Below are 25,319 nucleotides of genomic sequence, written 5' to 3'. Positions count from 1 at the left end.
ACCACCAGCTAGGTCGTTGCCTAGTAATAAATGAATGTCCTCAACGGGTAGAACAAACAATGTTTCGACTGTCATTTGTCCTGATACGAAGTCGGATGACAAATTTACATAATGGAGAGCAACATTAACAAAGCCCCACTCTACTCCCTGAATAAGTACACATTCATTAGAAGAAGACTTCTCAGAAAAAGGCAAAGTACCTGACAATAAAAGACACTGAGAAGTTCCTGTGTCCCTTAACATTGTAATAGGGATAGGATTGGCGGAATCACCCAAGAGTGATATAGAACCCATCGATATGACTGGTTAATGAGTCTCCATAATAAAATCAGACTGGGGTTTATTAGACCCAACACATATATTGCTTTCAATAAATAACCGTGACCTTGACCTCTTAGATATAAGAGCATTTGGAATAGGTCTGTCTTGATTCTGATGCCAAATATTTAATTTGTAGCCATCAGAAATAACGTGTCCTTTCTTCTTGCAATGGGTACACGTAGGAAGAGACAAGGATCTTTAGTCAAGCTTATCCGAAGCTTGATTTTTAGAGGTTATGCCAGTTTGAGATTTAGAAGGGCTTGTGTTATGCTGAAATACTTTTCTGCCAGAAGACTGATGAGTAGAAGTCTTATTTACAAAAGGAACTTTATGAGTTAAAGAATACTCATCAGCAGAAGGAGTAGGCTTTCGATCTTAATGCTCGTCAAGATAAATTCTAATGTCAGTATAGACATAGTTCTTGAACTCTTCAACCAATATGAATCGTCTGAGACTTTCGTAATCTTTATTAACGTTTCTAGAGGAGCACCACCTATCAAAAATATAGTCCTTAACTACATCATAGTCAGCACTCTGATCTAGTGACAGTAAAATGTAAATATCACGAGCTCTACCAGTAAGTACACATTGCAATAATAGACTCCAGTACTCTCTTGGCCACTTCGCACTTCAAATTCTCAGCAATTATTTCAAAATAAGGAAAATATCTGTCTACTTCTTCTTCCAGAAAAGGAGGTACTAACTTGATATTTCTTAAAACATCATAAGTAAGGAACCGTTTTCCCTTTGCCAGCTCTAATTTTTTTTTAACCGAATTTGAAATTCCGTTTCTTTCCCTCTTTCTTTTTTATCTAATAGCATTTGTTTTTCTTGTAACTGCATTTATCTTTTTCTCTTTCTTCCAATTACATTTGTTTTTCTTTCTCCTTTTCCTGTCTCTCTTTGTCCTTTCTCAAATTGTAACTGCATTACTTCCATCTCTTTCTGAAACTGCATTCGTTTTACTTCCATCTCTCTTTTCTAACTGAAACTGAGCATGTCTTATCTCTAATTCCAACTTTTTTTTAAGTTGTACTTCCATTTTTAAAATTTCCATCCACTCCTGAGTAAAATTCGAAATATTCTCTACCTTTAATGATATTGTAGAAAAAGCTGATTTCACTAAAGATTTCAAAATTGTAAAAGAATACTTGGGATTTTGAAAGATTTCAAAAACTAGGAAATTCAAATTTCGAAAAACATTTTTCTAAAATATTTTAGCCAAAATTAAAAAATCCAGAGGACAAGCGACCCAATTTCTTATGTTACGTGTTTAGGCTCTAATAAACCGTAACAAAAGAAAGAGTGAAATCAACAAGCTTTGAAAATTTAACAAATCATTTATTTGCCTGGTAAAACAATGTAAAAATGAAAAAATAAGAACTTACAGTTTTAAAAATCAAATCCAAAAATAATCTAAGAATAATCCACGAATTAAATTTTAGAAGTCCTAATAATGAAATGTTCTAATGAATTTAAGTTCGAGTCCCGACGAAAAATCCAAAATGGACTTCTATGACGTATACTGTAGTCAGTCTAGCGCTGAGCACTCAAATATTTCTAAGAAAAAGAATTAATCTTTTAGAATCCAAATATTTTGAATAAAACTTAAAATGTAACTCCAAACTGGTCACAAACAAGCACTCTCCAGTGTAGAGGTAAAAGCCCAGACTGAGATTATTTCTCTATAGACAAAGGTTATACAGTCAAATAACGCGCAAAACAGATACCCGTATGCGGGGTCACGTAATCACATTCCATAACAGTTTAGAAGGTATTTACATGTCTAAGTCACGTATGCCAGTACAGTTTCAATTTCACTATTATCAATCACGCATTAAGAATGGAGTATAAGATTTCTAGTTTAAAAAATTTACATCACTTTGACATGTAATAAAATTAAAAATAAAAAGATTTTAAAACTTACAAACAATGAAATGAAATCAAATATAAATTAAATCAAATATACATAACAACAGCCTTAATGAAGTTTCGAATTGGTCAAAAGGTGTATGAACTTGAGTGTTACAGGAAATCTCCTGACATGGATGATCAATTACTTACTATCGCAAAGAGACGTGCTTATCGAGGAAGACACGCAGTTCACGATCCATGCTTGCTCCATTCTCCATTTCCTTTTAAAAGGCTATCACTCTTTATGCTGTACTAAGCTCTAACTCCTCCTGGATGGCCATACCTTGATGGATTTCGCCATAAGACTTCTGATGATGTCTAGTTGGTCCTAAATGAAAATTATACCGATCTTACCGATAATATGGCTGCCACGATGCCTAATTTGAAAATCTTTTATTACTCATCAGTTAAAAAGAAGAAATGGTCCTATATTAAAGTCATGGAAATTCTTTTCGACCAGTACAGAGTCATTCCCTTCAAGTATTACTACAATATAGTCTTAAACTTAGTATCAAGAAAAAGCGAAAACCAACAAGTTTTTTATACTTGAAAATATAATTTATTTCCTAAAATACAAGAGAAGAAAGTAAACATAACAGTATGGTGAATGAAATCCTAAACAGTCTTAAATGTTCTCTCAAATCCAAACGTATCGAGCAATCCGAATGAGTTCTAACGGATTTTCCGCAAGATGTCCTGTGGTGTACTGATGTATTAACAGTCTAGACAATTCACTCTGATTTAATCTCAAAATATGTAAATGAATTCACAACAATGCCGTAAAAGCTGTAAATCCAAATGGTCTCTAAATGAATTCACAGTAATTCCGTGATAGCTAGTATTCCAATTATTCTGAATTTTTCGAGCACTGCAATTCCATTGAATAATTAAATAAACGAATCAGTCCTCTCAATATAACTGAACATCTTCCAAAACGGGTGTTTAATACTAAGAATGCTTAATTCTACTTAATAATTTTCTTCTATACAAAGCTAATACACAATACAGAGACAAATAAAAGACGAATATTCATTCTAGAATGAGTGTAAACGAGATCAGATGTTAACCAATCAGAAATTAGGTCATAACTCGTGTCGTGAAATCGGACCACATGATGTTTACTTGGATTTAATAGTACTAATCAGCTTGAAAAGTATGAATGGATCTACACACTAGAAAATGACCTCTTCTTTGAAGTGCAAACTTTCGATCACGGGGGGAAATTAGTATATTAAAGATCATCAGCGTTGCCCAGCATCTCCTATTTTTCACATCTAAACATGTTTTGGCCTATATCAGGAAAAGTGACAACTACATTTCCCCCCCCCCAAAAAAAAAAAAAAATCTGCGGGCGCTACTGGTATAGATAGACGTAACACAAGTGACTTATTTTCTACACATATTACAGCTCTATCCTTTTTTTATACAAATGTATTTTGTTTTGTGGAAAAAGGCACAATGTTGTCTATGGGAAAAAATCAGTTATGTTTTCTTTTTACATAGAAATACGAGTAAACTGATGTTGTGTCGATAATGTCCGCATTTCTTGCGGGATTTATCAAAATCTAGTTAATCTGGAAAAAGGCCAGGATTCTCTGAATGTGCTAAAGCTCCTGTAATCATCTTTCCTGCCTAAATCTTCCAAAATAACCTTTTTTTCCTTTCTTTTTTACATTTTTCTTCTCCTTTATTTTTTTCTTCTTCATCCACGAGCTCGAGAATGTAGAATGAGCCCTAGATGCCATCCTGCACATCGTGGTGATGTTCCAGCTGTAAAGGTCTTTATTTTTAATAATTTGGTTTTGTATTTTAATGATTTCTCCTTCTTATACGCATGAATGCTGAGCGCGTCATCTTATGATGTTAATCAGTCATAATGTAAGGTCCGTAACTTATCTTTTGTATACATGATATCTTAATTAAACTTTGTAATATTATTTGCATTTGAGATAAGAAATAGACCTTTTGACTTGCGTGTCAAAGGTCAAGGTTAATGTGACTACGAAGATGAATGGTTTGTGCGCGATATATTGATTTTCTTTCTTACCAGAAAACTATATTTCTTTCCCACTTACATGAACTGAAAATTGTAGATGCTTGCATTTGGGGAAAGGGAAGACATTTATTTGGGAGTTAAAAACTCAAAGATCATGGCTGGAGGAACTCTTTTTTCACCAAGCAATATTATTCTTTATGGATAGCTTGCATTTGAGACGAGAAAGACACATTCGTTTTTCATATAAAGTCATGCCAAAGAAGAACAATGATTTCTGCAATTAACATGGGTTTATATATATTACCTCGAACGAAGAATGTGCATGACGTGCGTCTGAGACCAAGAAGACTCCTATTGATGAACAATATCCGATAACGTGGTATTGCTAAACAAGGTCGCTTAGCAACAATGATATAGAACACTAGCTAAATCGGTATTATGACTTTTATTACCCGAATACTGATCAGTGAAAGACGGTTTTCACGAATGTTCTTAGCAAACGCCGTGTCCGATTTGGATCATTTTGGCTGGGACCCCTGTGTGTTCTGTATGATTGATATTATGCACAACATTCAATTTATTTTACGATGTCCGCCATCTTTGTTTTGGAGGCAATTTATGTATTGGAGGTCCCTTAGATTTTCAATATGCACTATGTACAAGCATAATTGAACACCAACAAACCGTTTATATAACGGGTTTTTACTCAGAATAAGTTTTACTCAGTAATAAAATACTGCACTTACCATCCTCTAATTTTTCCCGCACCACCGACCATTTGGTGGCCAATTTTTAAAGTTTTACGTCTGACACAATGATTTTAATATTTGGTCACATATTTGTCATTAAAGGTGTAATAATATAATTAGCACTCAATATTTGTCTTGAATCTCAATATTTTAACAATATGTAGTATGTATTGTCTTAAATACATGTTAGAATTATGTACTATGTTGGTGGAGAGTTACATTGTGAAGTGGTGCAACCAAAGGTTTTAAATATGTGTGTCGTGCACACCCGTCAGTTTCCTTTCAACCGGTATCGGGTTCGTATGCAAATGCATACTGTATAATCGGCCTCCAAAAGTGATATGAAATGTTATCATTCTCTGAATCGAAATTAATTGAAAGTAATCATATTAGAAAATATATATTCATTTCAGCCATCTAAATATTTAGTAAATTTCGGTACTAATGAAAATAAAAACCAAAGATATTGCGTGGAGTACTTGTACTTAGGAATATAGGGCCTCCATAACGCTATTTCAGTACATTTGTATGAGTTTATATTTTTGTCTTGACAGAAATGGTCATCTGTTTCGCATGTTAATTCTATTGATTTTAATCCGTTTGCTATTGGGATTTTAATGTTGCCCCTATGCATATTCTTAAAATCTTAATAGTAATTTTTATTTTGATAAATATTATTATTTAATATAGATTGTTGAGACTGTTCTATATATATATATATATATATATATATATATATATATATATATATATATAATGAGATAGAGGAAACATAAGAAAAAATATGTAAATTCTGTTATATTAATTTATTAATTGACATTTGAAGACTAGAATATATAATTTATTTTTCTCATTCTGATTTTATGTTTTCTATTTACGTCGATAGATAAATAGTTTCCTCACATATAAGTAGCTAGTGTGAGAAGCCATTATTTCTTCGGGGATTTCGTTTATTATTATCAGACGACTTTCTATATACTACCAGTACATTATAATATTGTAACCAATTCAAGGTCTCAATTTAAGGATTGCTGAAGTCGAGTAACTGGAAGTAATTCTTTACATGTAAGAGAGCTTGCGCTGAAAATTAAACCGGTATAATCGCGTTACAACACACACACACACACACTTTTTCTCCTTTTAGAAGGGGCCTCGGGTGGCCAAGTGATTTAAGGCGCATGACTTTACAGCTCACATATCTCACCTCTGCCTGCGTGAGTTCGGGTCTCGGCTCGACCAACGTGGATATGTGAGAAAGCTTGCCAGTAGCTTCCCGTTGGTCGGTGTTTCATCCTTTGGTCTTCTCTGACAACGGTACTAATGATATGGAAAAATGGGAACCAACCTGGAAATGGGTGGACCTAAAATAGAACATATGTGGGTTCGGCTGACCAGGATTGCCTAATAATGTAACTTATGTTTCAGGAAAAAGAATCTTTTGAGAGCTTATCCTAGTTGTAAGTGAAGAAAATAGAGACATTGTTTTATTGATGGAATTTCAGTCCTTTAGGTGGCGCTCACCAGATAGTATGTACTTTTGAGAGAGTAACGTATGTAAGGTGAAGTAGTTCGCATTTAAAACATGCACAGTGGAGAGAATGTTTGCATACCTCTATGCTACATTAATGTAATGTGGATGATATTTCTTTTGGATATTGTACTTTTGGAAATTTTACATGATTTAAGCACAGTGCTAACTAAAATGACTGCTCCCTTGTGTTAAAAAATCAGTCTGAATTAGTCTAAAGTACACTATACATAGCAGCTATTAAAATAGGGAAAATGAATTTTGCCAGACTAGACAATACCAGCTTCTGAAAGTGCAATGAACGAATTACCAAATATATAAAATGTAAAAAAAAAGTTATCGGCTCTTTTTTATACAATTTACCTCTGAAGTTCAGAAAGTGAAAAGGACCAAGTAGAGCTAGCACTTTTTTGCAAGATGCACATTTGAAGTAAGGCCAAGCTGTATACTCTATAACCCATAGTACACCCATCAATCATACACCAAAATAAAGGGAATCAAAGGTTCTTTGCATTATACCTAAGATATACAAGGTCTTTCTTAAATAGCCAGTATAACCAGTGAGAAAAGCCGGGGACATTCTTTTTCTTTAAATCCTAACCCTTATGCAAAATGCGAAACTGCATAGCGCCATCTTAACAGTCTTGAGTTTGAACACTCATTACTAAAATTAGCACCTGATTCTTTGGTGCAAAATTAAAAGCACATTAAGTCCAGAAAATGCCGCGGCTCATGTCCTTTCCCCTACACAGAAGCTGACATCCAGGTTTCATCTACATTGATAAATATAGGTTTGATCATGAACACTAAAAAAATTTAAGTTATTGAATTTTTAGTATCATGGTGTTTGCATAAGTTTACTATGGGAACTGAATTAGACCGTGAGTCATCCCGGGTTCTTTCTCCACCAAATATACTGGCGGACATGTATAGCCTACCACGTAATGAAAAATACCGTTAAACCACACATAACCAAACAGTACGTTATGCTGGGAGACAAGGGAGGTCACCAATATAGGTTAGAAGTACGTGAAACAAGTTTACTCCCTTGTTATACTGAACATGAAAATTTTGTTTTACTTGACGGGTTTTCAGAATCCCCTATAAAAAGCAATTACTGTGAATAAGATTTTTTTCTTCAAAGATTGAAGAGAATTTTGAGAAGCGAATATTATGACCAATCTAAATTTCCTAAAAGTTTTTTAAAAAAAGCCACGCTCTAAATTATACGACATTTTAGTATTCTCTAATGCCAAATTAATCGACTGCTATATAGGATTTATTTTTCATATTTATACGTCTTCATTGCTGGGTTTAAAACTTACAACTTGTAATGATTGAGAACAATTTCTTCAAAAAGGGTCGCTAATTGTAAACTGCCTTCAAATTTATGTAGCAAATGCTTTCTAAGCAACTTCGGATCACCAGTAAACAGTATCTCATTTGGGAATGTTTTTCCAGTTTCGATGGACTTTAGACAACAGTCGATGTCCACTGAAGGGTTCTAAAAACGTGCAAATGACTAACGTCACGAAACTAATTTAAGTCTTGCATACGTTTTCTTGCTTCACGTTTGTATGATCAATTAGTAAGCCTTTCCTACACAAAGATTGGTACTGTATGACATACATCACAAAACACGATTCAAACATCTAATACAAAGCAGCATTCCTGTCTCAAAATACTAATCACTTATACACCAGAATACCCCGATAAGTCCAGATGTTGTGATATTAGGAAGTTCCATTTTACGAAATAATTCCGCACCACCGTAAAATCATCTGAATACTCTACCATATTTATTTGGTGTCTACATTGACTAATTACTTGGTTTGGATAATATCTTCCCATCACCGACTCTCCATAATCAAGGCATAAAGACTAAAATCTAATATAAAAAGAGACGTAAATACAAATAACACGAAACACAAACCCTTTGTTTATTGCAGTATTTTGTAGTGTAAGAGACCAAAAAACGTGTCGTGCTTTTATTTTTCTTCTGACGTTAGGGTAGTTTTTCCTGCCGAATCCCTTCAGATTTTGACAGTAGAAAAATCTTAAGGAATACAATTTTCAAAATCTGTTTGTTTATTTAATTATTCCTGAAAATAGTATTAACAATTTTCTATACGTTGGGTTATTAGGTTGGTGTTCAGAATTTGCTCTTTCCCTTCTGTATGTCATTTTTTCCAGCTCTATTTTGTAGTTTGCAGGGATTCTCTATAGCTCAGTTGGTAGAACGTCGGACTCGTAATCAAGAGAAGAGGGATCGATACACTGCCAGACCAGCTCTGGTTGACTGAGAAAAGACACTTGATGCCCAATTTCATGGTACGATATAACACAAATTGTGTTTTTTTTAAAAAAAATCAGTGCGGTTAAAACTAACAAACGAAGTCATGATGATTCGCTAACTGAGTTGAATATAAGGCATTGTCCGTCATCAGTTACCACAACGTTTGAAATTGGGGTTAAAGTTTTATCCGTCTTGGAATAAGAGCTTATATCATCAAGATCTCAGACGATTTCGATAATGAGCGAGATCTACGCAGATCTTGCATGTAATTGGCTGGGGTTGGGGACCGTATATCGTTGATTTTGATTAGCTTTACAATATATGCTAACATTATAAGATCTCGTATAGGTTTGATGATTAGAGAGGTTATTGCATCCTAACATGATAATCATGCCTCTCATTGGCTGAGACTGTTACCACTCACGAAGTCACCAAACGGAAAGGGTCGTTTCCCACTTCCAGGAATGTATATCTGTATTAATTTATGTCATTCTTCAACGAGTCGTGCCTAAGAAATTAGTTGAACGCAGAACTAGCAATGTTGGTGAAAAGTAAAATATTGTTTACAATGAGCTTCTTTGTGTCATGATTACAAAACAACACCGGTTTATTAATTCGTGACTATCTGACATTCAGTCCGTTAATCCATCGGAGTAAAAATCTTGGTTGCAGTTAGTATTTAGTGCAATTTCTTATACACTGTTGTCTGCAGAGAGCAAGCAAAAAACATTAATCATACAACTTGATGTTCGAATGGATCATAATAAATACCACACATTTAGGAAATTAAGTTACCGTGACCTGTATTTCATGCTTATTGTTTGCATCAATTTTTCCAAGGAGGAACATGCGTCAAGTATATAACATCTCTAGTTTTTAAGACAATCGTTGATACCATAACTATATATGTAAATGGATGAAGACATGTCAAAAGAATTAAAATAACGCCATGTCATAAGGATTAATATAACGTAGATCACAGTTACCTGATATGATTTAATCGTATCAAGATTTTCAGCTACTGCCGTCAACGGATTATGTTACCTTGATTTGGTCCATCCTGTCATTTGGTTGAGTGACATGGATGAATCGGGTTGCCTGTTCTTTTCGTTTGTAACTTTTGGTTGTTATTTTTTCTTCTTCTTCTTTATTTGTTATATTTTTCGTCCAGTCGTATTGCTGTTTAGACTGAGCGATGATGGAAGTTAAATGAAGCACAGTGAAAAAATTAGTAAATGAAGCCTGAAATATAATCGTAGTGTCCAACTGTTTGGATGTCTAACGGAACTTTTGCGGATATAAGTTGCATGTTGATATCAATCCTTTCCGTCTGTCCATTTGTACTTTTGTTTTCTTAGTAAACTTAACTCCGCTAAACCGATTCAGAAAGCTGATAATGTTTTCTATGATGGATGAGTTGTAAAAGCGAAGATTTAGATCAGAGGATCAGAGGATGGGTTGGTAGTGGGATATAGATTATTTAGATTATCCTGTAACTTCTATGTAATGGTGTAATTTCGTAATAGTGTCCACTAGAATAATAATACGATACGACAAAATATCGTTTGCTGGAAGTAAATCATTTCAATAACTCTATTTTCTGCAACTACTATTACTACTTCTACTACTACTACAAGCCTACGTCAGTAAAGACATATTATGGGACAACGTATTTCTTTTAGTGGTTGTTCCTTGCTCATGTACATACCTCCCTCCAACAAGCTACTTTTTTATTTTACAAATTTATATATATATATAAAAAAAAATTTAAAAACAAAAACAAAATTACAGGAACATAGCCACCATGGTCATCACCATCAACAACATAAGCAGCAACAGCAGCAGCAACAACAACAACATTAACATCAGCAAAATTAACAACAAATACCAATTTCCTTTTTTTTAATTAAAAAAACACACAACCTAACGTATTTACTTGGTTTTCCTCTCGTGTGAAGATTTGCATAATCCTTAACCTTAGAAATTATTTACGTTCATAATTACGTGTAATGCCACTGGATTCATTAAACTAAGCTGATTTTTTTAACTCTAATATTGTGCAGTAAATTCTTATATAATAAATAAATAAAAAAATATATTTTCATAATTCATTATCTATGATAAAGTAGTTTACACTAATCATCAAGTAACCACTGATGGTTAAAATCAAGTAAATATAGTCTGCATTCGGCACAAAATTTATCGTGCATAATTCGGAGGTCTGGATTTTTATATTCTTTTCTTCTACTATGTATACTTCTGACGAAAATTCCAATTTGCTAGAAAATCATTTATATGATAGTGTGACATATCAGCAGAAGAATTGCTGTTGTGCTTACAGAATCGCATATTCGCTAGCCAAGGTTCCGATATTATATATATAGGGGCCCCGAGTGGTCTAAAGCGCTCTCCGTTACGGATCACTGCCATCTCACCTCTGTCTGCGTGAGTTCGAGTCTCGGATTCAGCCTATGTGGGTATATGAGAAAGCTTGCCATGTATATCCTGTCGTGTGCTTAAAAAATGGCGTTAAACCCTACAACAACAACAAGAACCGATATTATAACCCTATCCACTCATTGTCGGATCGAACAAGTATTTTAGTGCTTTGTCCAAGCGACATCTATTGCATATCATGAGTTGCATCCCTTAGCATGTAATGTCAACTAACCAATAGCGTGTAACAGCGGTGCATTGTACATCGGCAGAAATAGTGGAGGCAATTGACATTAAAAGGATAATTTGTACGTTTAACATTGAAAATATGACTACGTACCAGAGGGAAACCGTTACATGTGTATTTGAGTGAAAGGTATTTGTACAAACACGGACTGGCAGTGGAAAATTGCTTATTTATCAGTCCATTCAAGCTATGTGCTTTTCCATTGTCTCGATCATATACGAAGAGTGTTCAAATTTGAACAACTTAATTTTGATGGGATCCAATAAAAATTCATAGACCAGAAGCACAGAAATATCTGCTAGATACTCCAAGGTGTAGACAGGGTTATCGTATCGAAACCTTGGCAAGCGAAGACGATAGAAACGGAACCATATTGTCATTATTGTGCTGACGTGCTGTTATAATTGAATACATACATACATGAATACCAAATTTATTAGTGCAATGTTTCAAAATCAGCGAATAATTAATAAGAGCATAAAAGCGGGTAGCATTTTCGCCATCATTATTAAGTCATAATATAGAAGCATCACTTCAAGATAGATACATATATAGATTCGAGTCAGCATGCAATAATTAAACATAAGCTTGGATGAGATTTTTTTTTACTGACATTACATATAATATAAAACATTAAAAAAGAACATTATTTACAAGTCATGCAAACATAGCATAATACATCATTACAATACAAACCACGTGACACATACTTTAATATACTACACGTGTTCACATCATTGCAGTTCACTAGTCAACTGCATTAGTTTAGAACAAATCTACAAAATCTGCCAATCTTTCAAAGCTTGAATTGTACATATTTATGTTTATTCAAAGGTCTATTTTTTTCCATGATCAATTATTGAAAAGTTAATAGTTTACAATACATATTCGTCTGTTTAATTCGCGTGATGAAAATAATAAGTTGAGAAATAAAACAAATGCAAAGCTGTCTATTTTTTTATATAAATAAGAAAGTATCTGCAAGGAAATTACAAGATGTGTGGGCTCTATTTAGTTAGTAATATCAACTAAATGGCTGGTGCAAATTTGCCGAAAACTGTAAAACAGTACATTGTTCAAAGTGGTTACATAACCTATGTTCTGTACGTAATAGCTCGATGCGTAACTTGTTCAACGTACTTATTTCACCGTAGTGAATAATTTAATACACACGGAAGCTTAACCTTATGCGCAAAAACCAATTGCGCATAATATGCAAATCACCCGTGACAACAACTACGTCAATAATTGCCCCCGAAATACACTTGCGTGTACTGTTATGTTTTGGTTTTGACATTTATTTATGTAATTTCCATGTATGTACCATGCTTTGATATGGTTACACTGTACACACTGCAAATGGATATTCGTTTCATTCATTTAGAAGGAATGTGTTCTTACATGAGGTAAACTTTCACCACTACAGTGGATCGTCACAGGCAAGGATTTCTAGCTGCATATAACGTTAGCAAGTGCGCTGGCTTGAAGTAGATCCAAAATGGACGCGCTGGTTGAAATAGACCCAAATTTCGAGCCTCAAATTAGGGCACGTTCCAACACTTGGCCGTGTCGGCCTAGGGAGGATATTGAAGCGCAGAGTTCTCCAGCATCAATCCCTGATGAAACCATAACTGCAATTGATGGTTTTATCAAAGAGAGTTTAGGAATTAATAAGAAGACATCGTCACGAAGAAATGCATGGGGAAATTTGTCTTACGCTGACCTGATTACCAAAGCGATCCAAAGCTCGCCAGATCAGCGCCTCACTTTGTCTCAGATTTACGACTGGATGGTACAGAATGTGCCTTATTTTAAGGATAAAGGAGACAACACAAGTTCTGCGGGTTGGAAGGTATGTATACAGTATCGGAAATAATGTTTTTAATGTTGATAGCCAGGTGCGTAATTTACTCCAGACATGACCAGTGTATTTGTAGCCTGCATTTCATCGCAGCGTAATGACAGTTGCAAGGTCATGGATTTGCAGGTTACCTGACGTAAACGTGTGAATTTTTGAGTGTGCAAACGATGCACCCTTCCCCCTTTCTTTTCTTCTTTTTGCACATTATTCCATATGTGTGCTCAGTCGCAACGGTGAAACTAGAACTGTGTTAGTGGGGCATTATTGATTCAGGCCTAGTCTGTTGGGAGGCAGTCGCTCTCTATTTCATTGGTTTTATCTCTCAGTCCGTGCCTTGGCAGGCTAATTGTTTTGGGTCGTAACTGGGTCACACATCTCGTTTGCAAAATTGTTTAACTTGTCGTTATATTATGCAGTATTTGTTCCATGAGTGTAACATTTGGCATGTGGACCTCAGGTCACATGTTTGTTTACAATGTCGTACACGCCCACACAACATATTTGTTTGGGGGGTGGTGGTGGTGATAACTATACTTCGTATCAAACATTAAAGATAGAGATGCACCAAAACTGAATATGCCTGTTTTTATCCGATTTGCAAATAATACAAGTGGTACATTTACACTGACGTATACTTTAATACTTTTAATTTGTTTTGCATATACCTACCACTGCATCTGTGCCTATCTATGGATCACATGTGTCACCATATACTTTAGTTCGGACCCAGCTTGATTATTATTCAGGTTGGTTAATTAGGACAGTGGCACCAATATTTTGAGGAGCAAAATGAATAAGTTGGGAATTTGCATACAATGATGACAAATATGTTATGACATTATAGTCTGACTATAATATTTGTGTTGTTACAAATGACCAGTAAATATTGCATTCAGTTACTTTTATGTTCAGAAGATTTTAATTATTTTACATATTGTGTACTGCCATGTTTTAAATGTCAGTATTCAGTATTGAAATTAGATCTGAGATAATGGAAGTCAGTTGTGATTTTTAATGATTACATATTTAAACTTTTTTTAAAACTTTTGGGTTGGATTCACTGACTGAAGCAGCTTTTTGCAAATGCCATGATAGTTAATGACCAGGCATTTGATTATAGTTTTTGAAAACCTTGGAATATTTTATTTTTGCACTTTTAATTATACCATTTTCTGTATATTTAACTATGTTTATTTGACCAATCATGTACCTTTTGCAATCAGTATGAGTTGTAGGGGTCAGTGGACGCAGTCCCAAAAACTTGCATTAAAGTGATGCCAGAACTCAAAATTTTACCAATTAATTCTGAATTTCTGGTCCATTTTTTCCCCTTTGAAAGTGATGACTATGTCCATTTTCGATTGCCTCATCCCCAGGTAAAGCATGGTCACACCTAGTTAATAAGTCTTAAAAACTTTTACATCATCAGGCTTGTATACTTCCAAGATGAGGACTGTAGGGTACATGTGGACTAAAACAATCAAGGATTTGCGATCTAATTTACAATTAAATTACTAGAAAGATATGGAGATTGCACTAAATACAGGTGACAAAGATCAGAGTTTTACAATTGTTTTTAAAGCTTGCTCTGCTAATTAAAAAAATTGAACTTGCATTATTTAGGGATAACAGGCCAAATTTAAAATTTCATCTCAGGTTAATAATTATTGGTATTTTTGAGAAGGTCAGAGGATCAGAAATAACAAATTAGCAAATAAAATATACTCCTTTTCATGGTTTTTGCTACGAGCTAGTGTAAACAATTAATGTTATTGCCTGCTAAAAAACTGAATCCTCAGAAAAGTGAGCATTTTTTGTACAGTGTATATATTGAAAACAAATCCAGTGATCGAAAGTTTTTTTGGGTTAATTAATGAATCATTCAATAGAGAATATAACCAGACTGTTCTTGAGGCATTATTTACAAATGTATATGGTATATAAAAGGAAGTTTTGGGGAAATGTGTGTCAGCCAATCCAGAATTTGCAGCTTTAATTACTCAGAATTTACAGTTATGGGTGTATGTCCATTCCAAAAGCCATATTATGTGTAAAGCTTGTTTTTATTCATGTGAAAGTTAAAAAGAATAGGGATTGGTAATGTCTGCCTCCTTACTTTTCAAAAGAAATATATAAGGACATTGTAACAAGACAATCTATGTATTTATTCCTTTTTATAATGCCTGCCTGTAGTAGAGTTTGTTTAGACTAATTCATCTAAAAATATTGTTTTTATGACTGAAAGTATATTTCTCTAATATTTCCTGTGAAAAGTTAATACAGTACTGTATATACTTTTAATTTTTATTTATTTATTTTGCAGTTACTTCATTGCGTAGTTGGTTTGTGCTGGCAATTTTTTGTCATAACAGTATTAACTTATTTTTTAGACAGTGTAAAATAACAATAAAATCACTGACAAATGAAGATGTTTATGCAGGGGGTATGGATGCTACAACAGCATGAGCTGTGAGTAACCTTAAAAACTTCATAAGTTTCTTTTAAATTATTACAGGTTGGGGGGGTCTTATTCTTCAAACAGAAAACAATCACATCTCATCTGTGAAGATACAAGTATAAATTTGTACTAAACATTTTTACTACTACATTAACTTCATATCCAGATGTATCAACCAGGCTTTATACTATTTTGTAGCAGTAATAATAAAAACAAACTGCTGGTTACAGGTAGCAGTTGCAACAATATTTATATTCATTGGGTATATAGTTACTGCCAAAGGAGTCTGAGGTTTTGTCAGTAAAGTACCTTACAATAAATCACCTTAATGTGCTATAAATATATGTATATTTATTATACTGATAAGGTGATTTTGTGTTGTCAGAGATTTCGTTGTACTTTATTGATAAAACCTCAAACTCTGTGGTTGCTCCCTTTACCAGGTGCTCAAGGGAGAGAACTGACACATTTCTGGTTAAAGATGAGACGGAGGGTATATTATAATACAAACCTATTCCCACGAAACAAAGATAAGTACCACAGTATTCTTGGCACATTCTGTATTTAGATATAAATAAAACCGCTTCCACGTGAAACCCATGATCCACATGTTTTGTGGATTTTTCATGAAAATATTATCTGAGCCATATCAAATTTTTACCAAAAACGTATAGTTTAAAAGAAAACCCAAATGGTTTCCTTTGTGCATGTTATCATGTAAAATGTTCCTGCTATTCATGAAATTATCCAATCAAAGTTAAAAGAGTGGGAGCCCCGAAAGAGGGATACCCTCTTTGTACAAAAATAGTAAGATGGTGGCACTCGACCTGACTGAAGTGCCCACTAGTTATGTTGTTATTGTTACATTAATAAGATATAAGCTGAACCCAAAATATGACAGCATAACATCACAACTTTAATCACACAAGCTCACTCTTGACTTTCGTTTAATTCTTTTCCCATGGAACAACTGCAATTCACTGGGTAGGTTCACCCTTCGAATTTATTCCCTTTCCATTTATGCACAGGCTCCTTGCAACATAGACCAAATGAACATTGCACAGTTCATGGGATCTGAAAGGGTATCTGCTTTAATTTCAGTCCCTGTTGAGAATGGAATTTTCATCTTGTGTTTGCTTTTAACAGTTTTATGATATTTTATGATGCTGGCATGGAACAGTAGATAATTATTGTACTTTATTAAGGGATACCAATTAATTTATGATGACAGGAACATATTTTCATATTACTGGCTATTTTTCTTTGAAACTGGTTTATTAAAAGCTAAACCAAGTTGCCTATTTTGGGCCATGTACACTTGCAGACCCCTCTTTTCATCTACATTAACGATAATGAAAACATTACGTTTTGTAATAATTTATTTACCACTGGGAGATTTGAGATCACTTATTTTATCCATTTACTTAATAATTCTTGACATCCATGAAACCAATCATTGACCAGCAGACTTAAAGTGTTTATACATGTAAATGTTGAAAGATTCCATAAACTGGAAACTGACATAATTGTATATGCTTGACGTGACAGTTCATGGCCTATTAATAAATATTTTTCTAATAATATTTACTAATAATATTAGGAATGAAGCTGCTAGCAACTACGTTCGGAAAACTAAAATGATGCCTTAAAAAGCCTAGCTTATTCAGGGTCTTTGATCTGTAATAAAAAAATATTAATGTTGTAATCTTTCATAATTATATTGTTTAATCCCTATGCCAAGATTACTGAAGTCTGGGAAATCAGTCCATGATTCAATTATCCAGTGTGATGAAAACATTTGGTTTACTAGGTTATTATGGATCATCCTTTTGTTTTAATTCTTTGAATGTTTTATTAGTTTTTTGGGGAAACTCTTATTACAAAAACAACAAAAAATGGCTTACATGCTTGCTTCTTAAAATAAATAAATACCAGAACTGCAAGAACGATCGCCACGTCATCTTTACACAACAATCACCTCTCGTTTCCAGTCTGCTTATAGATGCTGCGTCTTCTGTTTTTCTGAGAAAATAACCTCTCGTCATCAGTTACCCTACAAAAACAGTTAACTTTTTCAGTCATTTCGGATGACTGCTAAAGGGAGGTTGCACTATCATCAAAATTGAAAATGATTTGAAAATGTCAGTTAACATGGAATTATTCTTCCATCGACCAATTAAAATCAGAGATAGTGGCTTTAAATGTTGGAATGCCACTTAAAAGGAGAAATTAAATTTTAGTTGGATTCCCATTAAAAGGTTCTCCTTGTTTGAGAAACAGTTGTAAGACGTATGTGTGCCATCAAACAATGCATAAGAACTTAGAAGTGGATGTAACAAATGAAAGTCTCCTGTAATGTACATGTAAATGACAGATGATAAACACAACTTGCAGGTGCTGTACATAGATCACACATTTTAAAGAAATCTACATGACTAATCATCAGAGACCAGTGCCATTATTTTTAAGACACTTGCCAAAAGAAATTTTATGAGTTACATTTTTAACAGTTGCCTTAGTATTAGCAACATGCAGATTTTGTTAGAGTTAGCAAGTTCTGTACATCTCAGGGCTTTGTCCATGGCTATACAAATGTTATGATTGACGTGTTTGATAGGCTAAAATGGCAGTGTTTATTCTCTGTCAAAATTTGCATTAATTAGTAAATATTCCCATTATTTTATAACTGCACAAGAAAATGCCAGACTAACTTTGACAAGATGAAAATGACATGGACATTAGTGGGAAATAAAGAATTATTTGATGAAAGAAATTGCAGGCAGTTATATAATATAAGATAGAAGTAGATATAAATATTTGCATAAAGTAAAATGTTTTGTAATAAATGCACATCATCATAAAAGTGAAGAAATCAATATCATTGAAATATAGGATATATACATATATTTAATATTCTTTATTTCCTCAAGTTACAACATGATTTGATGTAAAAACTAAATTGTCTTTTAATTGAAATAAGCTATATACTTGAAAAATAGTTGCTGATTTTCTTACTTGGATAGACAGAAAAGAGAAATCTATTGTTTGGCTCCCACTTCTATTAAGGTTTACTGATGACTCTAATTTATTTCCTCGTATGCAAGTAAAAAATTAAACCTTTGTGCCAGAACTGGGGGTATTATTATATTTGAAATATTGCTTGGTGGCAAAAATAATACACGAAATTTTTCAGATACGCATTGCTGATGTACAAGTACACATAAAGTGAAGCACTGCAATACAATGTAAATTATAAGGCAACTTGTTGACAAGTTTGACAAGTTGCAGTTTTAATTTATGAAATGTCCTTCTCACACATTCTGGAAAAACAACCATGTCTACAACAGCAGCTACTACTACTACTGCTGCAGTAAAACCTGTCTTACGAGTCCACCCCTTGTGCAAGATTACTGTTTTTGTAGGTCAAAAATGCAGCATATCCTATTTGCTATTCATAGGTCTTGTCAAAATATGGCAATCGTTTCATTGCAAAATAATTTTGTATAGCAAGAAAGATATACATCTTATAAAACATCTACAGTTATAATTGAAGATCATGTGTACATGTAGGTTAGCATATATATTACACAAATCAGTTAGTAATATTTATCCTGGCCACAAGAGAACGCTACATATCCACCAATTTCAGACTATTACAATTGTCACTAAGTACTGTACGGTTACATATGACAGCACTTGCTCATCCTGTGTATGTACATGTACTAGCAGCTATGATCAGACTTTAGGTAAATACGGAATATATATGAACCAATGAATGAAATTAAATGGCCAAATTAAGCCATCATTAAAGCAAAATAATTTTCTTGAAAGACAATTCACTGATGTCATAAAGAAATGAATTCAGTGATGCAGTCATGCATAAAAGTTTTGTGTTATAACAATCTGCACTTTGAAGGCATGAACTGTCATTGTTACAAAGGTTTAAATAATCATCATCAGTGTTTTTTTTTTTTTGCAGAACACCCATTCATAGAACAGACTTAAAAATTTTGATAGTCATGCCCATGGCCTCTAAGTCCAAATCAGACCCCTCTTATATTCTAAGCGAGTTGGTGGTAGGACCTATCCCAACAAACATTTTTTGAGAAAACCTTAATTTGCTGATGAGATGCTGCATTTTATTTCCAAGTTTGTAAAAGACACCTGTAATTTATGAATATTCATCACCTTGACAGGACACAATCAGTTGGACCTTCCATATTATGAAGTCACTACCAACATTGAGTGTACAAATGAAGTATGTGAGCAATGAATTGGTAGCAAGACTATTTCTGTTCTTCTTCTTCATAGGTTACCTATAGTTAGCATTCACTTGAACAGCAGGAGTAACAGATAAGCTGTCCTGATCATGCATCACTGATTAAAGATATGGAGCAGTACCGATGCATTGTTTGACAGTTATGGTAGGGTGTGAGACTAAATATGTCTATTTATAGTACTATTTTCAAAATTTGGATTGGTAGGTAGTTATATATATATATATATATATATATATATATATATATATATATATATATATATATATATATATATATATATAATCAATTTCTGGATTTTTTTAATTTATTTTAATTTGTCAATTTAAAATATTTTTTTTTAAACATATGTATTATAATGAATATTATAATGTACTAAGCACTTAAAGTATTGGGCTACACCAGATAATTAAATGCACAAGTCAGTTTATGGAAGGCCTCAAGGTAGATTAGTTCTGTAATTAATTGAGTTACCTTCTCTAAATAACGTCATTATTATTATTATTATTATTATTACTATTATTATTGGGTGGCACCGAGTGGTCTAAAGCACTCTCCATTATGGATCACTGCCATCTCACCTCTGTCTGCGTGGGTTAGAGTCTGCTATTTGTCCAATGTGGGTACATGGGAAAGCTTACCAGTAGCTTCTTGTGGGTTGGTGGTTCTTTCCAAGATTTTCCCGGGTTCTTCCTCCACCATTAATACTGGCCGCCATGTATAGCCTATTGTGTGCAACTATTTTTATTATTATTATTTCGGATTGTTTTAATGGGGGTAGGGGTCAGAAGAGGGGATGGAAAATGCTAGGGTTGGTAACAAAAAATGGATGGTCATTCAACCAGAAACACATGTGGGGGGTTATTGGCAACTTATAAAAGCCCCCAATAAAATATTTTCCCTCTGAAGGAACAGATCATTTTGCATTATGATATAATCTATTAACTTTAGAGAGTTGGTAGCCACCTATTCTATTTACTATTGAGTTAGTGTTGTTTGTAATTGTGACAGTACTATCATATGTAATGCCATAAATTAATGAATATAACATGCAGGTTATTCAATTATTTTTTCCCTACCACACAACTCCTTGTGCGGTATATATATATGTTCACATATTATACAGTTTTTTTTTTATACTCTTGTTACCGTATTGTAGTAATATTTAAAAAGGCTCATTTCCGATTTCAAACTACGTACCAAGTTTGAAATAATAAACCAGTCTGATGTTGATTATATAGTTACGTTTCACGTTTCAGCTACATTTTTTTGAAGTTAAAAATGTTATAATAACAGGAAGACAAGATCAGCATAATAAAATCATCATCTTCAGTTTACAAACATGCTAATTTATGAAGAGCGGCAATGTTGTTATGCTTATGAAAATCATAAACTGACATAGATAAGTCTGAGTCAATGTCGTAGTTAGAGGGGGAGCAACATAGAGAAGTTGACTGATGAACAAATTTAACGTTTCCGAAATCTATAGCGAATAGTAGCCACTGTTGTGGTTAGAAGGTGTGTAGTTCATACCATCTGGTGATTACTTACTACTAGGTTACTGTTGTATTGATTATTAATTAAAGGTAGTGAATAAGTCCTGCATAAAACAAAGTGAACACATGACATCATCATGGAATGTTTGAGACCCTCAAGGTGAGGAAACTACATATATATAGAGTTGACCCAGTTTGGTTGAAACAGCACTGCTACCATTCAGTGGTAAACAGAACGATGATTCACCATACCCTACCCCATATTTCATACTATGTTTATAACGATAAGAAGCCAATACAGATTTTAGACTTTTATTTTTTTATGAAAACCTATATGATATATATGTCCACATGCAATCTAATATATCATTTTACACACAATAGAAAAACTGCAGGTTATACATGAGTGTTATACTTGGATGCTTGTTATATTAGCTAAATATTGTTCAGCTGGACAGTCATGTGAGAAGATGGCTGCAGCACAAGGCACCAAAGAAAGTATGTTAAGAAATGTAACATGTGATAATTACTAGAAAACGAAATTATATTTGTACATGATACAGAAAATCTGTTACAGTTTGTATTTTATGACAATTATCATACAAGTTTTAAATCCTCTGACAGATAAATATGTCCTAGAATCTCCCCAAATACTAAATATTATATGATAAAATGAGTGTTCCAAACTCTGTGGAAGGACGCAAAATACGATGGATTCATAGGATGGTGAATGATGCTTATTATGGCAGGTTGTAAGATCACAATTATATGTAATTATTCTTTTGATCAATGGATGATTATGTACCTGCAGTCAATTAACAGGTGTCTTAATCTCCTCGTTTGCTAAGATTTAACCTGTGCAACTTCACCTAAATTCCTTTGCAATCATTTAAACTTTGTTTGATAGCCTGCACACAACATGATTGATCCATGCTTTGTAAAAATGGATGAAATAAAAGTTTGCAACCAAAACAAACCTTGCATACAATAATAATAATAATAATGACTATATTTAAAGAGGGTAACACAATTAGCAAAGAACTAACTTACCTTGAGGCCCTCGTACAACAAATTTATTTATTTTACCTGCATCTCTGAAGCCACTGGATAAATTGGGTTTGGAAGAAGGAAATAGAGTTGGCATTTCTAATCTCAACTGGAATACTATTCTAGAGCAAAGTTCCAGAGTATTGGAAACTTTTTAAAATAATTCCTTATTTGGTTTGGAAATTTTATTCTGTTTGATAGACATGGAATGCAGGTTGGGCGTATGGTCAGGTAGCCTATAAAGGAATAGTGATTGTAGATATTCAGGAGTGCTATTATTGGATATCCTGTACATTAATTTAGCTTTTCTCAAATGGATTCTGTCTTTAATAGGTAATATTTTTAACTTAACAGCTAAATTTTCCTTGCTTTCTTTCTGGATTGATATTAGCCCAGATGTTCTTTTATGAAGACGTGTCAGCTTTGCTATGTTTTTATCATTTGAATTACCCTATACTGTATTACAGTAGTCTAAATAGGGTTGTATGTAACTGTTATAAAATAGTTTTCTGTGCCTTTCAGGGAGAAAATGTCTTATCCTGCTGAGAAGGCATAAACTTGAATTGACTTTTTTACTGATATGTTTGATATGTTCAGTCGATGATAGGTTATCTTGGATTCCAAAACACCAAGTAGTCTATCATGGCAGACCTTTTGCAATTTTTATCCTTCCATGTCAGACATAGTTGATCACTATCAAGATTTGTCCTTTTGTGTTGTGTTGAGATAAGTACTGTTTTAGTTTTGCCAGTATTTACCACCATACCATTGCATGTGCACCAGTTGTCCAGTTTGTTTAGGGCTTTCTGTAAGGAAATTTTGAGTTCATGTTTTGTGTTTTGGATGTCTGACAATGTTGTGATGTCTGACAATGTTGTGTCATCTGCATAGAGATGCGTAGATGATATCGAGTTCCTTAGTAAAATTGGTAGGTCATTAATAAATAAAATGAATAGTAACGGACCTTGAATTGAGCCTTGTGGTACTCCATATCTAATTGTTCCAGGTTCAAAGAACATTATTTATATAAATATGTTGTGTTCTCTCACTTAAGTATGTAGTAAACCGTTTAACTGCGTGTTCATCAAATTGGTACATTTTCAGTTTCTTCAAAAAGATTTCATGATCCACCATGCCAAAGGCTTTCTTGAAATATACAAATACAGATCCTATTATTCTACCTTGGTCAAGTGCTTGAAGCCATTTATCAGTTAGGGAGATAAAGGCAGTCTCACATGAATGTTTCTGTCTAAAACTTGATTGATTAGGGTGTAGCAGCAAAGGTTTGGTTAAATATGACATGAATGAGTCATGGACATGTTTTTCAATCAATTTTGAGAAGCTTGGTAGTATAGAGATTTGTCTGTAGTTATCAGCATCATACTTAGAACTAGATTTGTGAATAGGAGTTACTTTTGCAGTTTTCCATATTTTGGGGACAGATGAGGTTGCAATACTTAAATTGGTTATGAATGTTATGCTAATGCTATCTAGAATAGCAGCAGCAGAAAATTTAATGAGTCGTGGATCAATATGATCCAGTTTTGTAGCTTTCTTGAAATCAAGTTCACTGAGACATTTTTAACAAAGTTTTTTGATACTGGTAGAATAGAGAAACATACCTCCTTGGAGATTTTGCTGCTGCAGAACTTTTTCAGTTCACTGAAGTTGTTTTCTATCACTGGTTCTTTTAATTTTGTGGTAATGTTGGTGAACAAATCATTGAAAAGATTTGCAATGTCAATGTCATCAGTGACTATGGTGTCATTGACCAGAAGTGAGTGAATTTTTGTCTGATCTTTTTGTGTTCCTCCAGTGAGTTCATTGAAGACTTTCCAAATGGAGTTTGTGTTGCTCTTTGTAAAGGTATGCCCATCACTTACAAGGGGTGTGGGTTGATTGGCAGATTGTACCTTCTTTCAAGATGTCCGCTTTATTTCGGTTCTTGTTATCTAGGAGTTGATTGCCCTCTGTGTTATTGCCCAGATCAAGTAAACTTATAGGTGGAATAAATAGATCTGAGCAGATATATAAAACAGAATGATACAGGCCCCCGTGGGAAAAAGAATCACAATTTAATCAATTACATAAACACTGGAGATAATACAATACATTAGGAAGATACACTTCTTTGGAATAAATCTTTCACCGAATTTCAAAACACAAATATATTTATAAAAATAGCCGATCTGTTTTACTGATAGAATTAGTCATCATATGATTGAGTGAACAATCGAAGTCGTTGCCCTGTACAATTGCAAACCTGCTTAGCTCTGGTTCCCTCCAATTTCACTGTAGCTGTTCTCTGTCTTTTAGCCTTTCTTTTCCTCCTTTTTCTTTCTTCTATCTAACCTTCCTACTGCTTCGCCTTCCTTCAGTCCTCTTTCTTGGTGTGGGTAGGTGGTTATGTAAGCATGTAGATGCACAGCTACTTGATTGCGTCATTGCGTATGTACATCTGATGATACGCCAGCAGAGCTATTTTCCCCTTTTATAATAAACAAAAAGCAACCTAAATTTTCCTTCAGCTATCCTACTGGGAATAGATCATTCCTCCCCTTATCGTTGTCAGATCTTACTATCGGCATTCAAACAGGTAACAAACGCTATAGCCCATTTCATACAGACTTCAGTGAACTTCGTAATTTGCTCGGAATTTAGATCACGTGGCAGGTGGTCAGCTGATCGTAATA

The 25,319-nt window shown here is 33.8% G+C and overlaps 1 protein-coding gene across 2 annotated transcripts in view; it reads left to right on the top strand.

The window, feature by feature from the left end:
• The first annotated feature begins 12,719 nt into the window (after positions 1 to 12,719).
• The window catches only part of LOC149797188 (forkhead box protein O3-like), an 89,734-nt gene continuing 77,134 nt past the window's right edge, over positions 12,720 to 25,319 (top strand). For both annotated transcript variants that reach the window (XR_016421781.1, XM_089961869.1), the window contains exon 1: positions 12,720 to 13,339. Coding sequence is in view for 1 of the 2 variants with exons in the window: in XM_089961869.1 (XP_089817995.1) it covers positions 12,986 to 13,339 (354 nt within the window). In the remaining variant the exon portion in view is untranslated. The remainder of the gene's footprint in view (positions 13,340 to 25,319) is intronic.

The sequence above is a fragment of the Sinohyriopsis cumingii genome, chromosome 6 (genome assembly GCF_028554795.1).
Source record: "Sinohyriopsis cumingii isolate HCF-2022 chromosome 6, ASM2855479v2, whole genome shotgun sequence".
NCBI classification, from domain to species: Eukaryota; Metazoa; Mollusca; class Bivalvia; order Unionida; family Unionidae; genus Sinohyriopsis; species Sinohyriopsis cumingii.
This window is presented reverse-complemented; position numbering and strand designations above follow the sequence as displayed.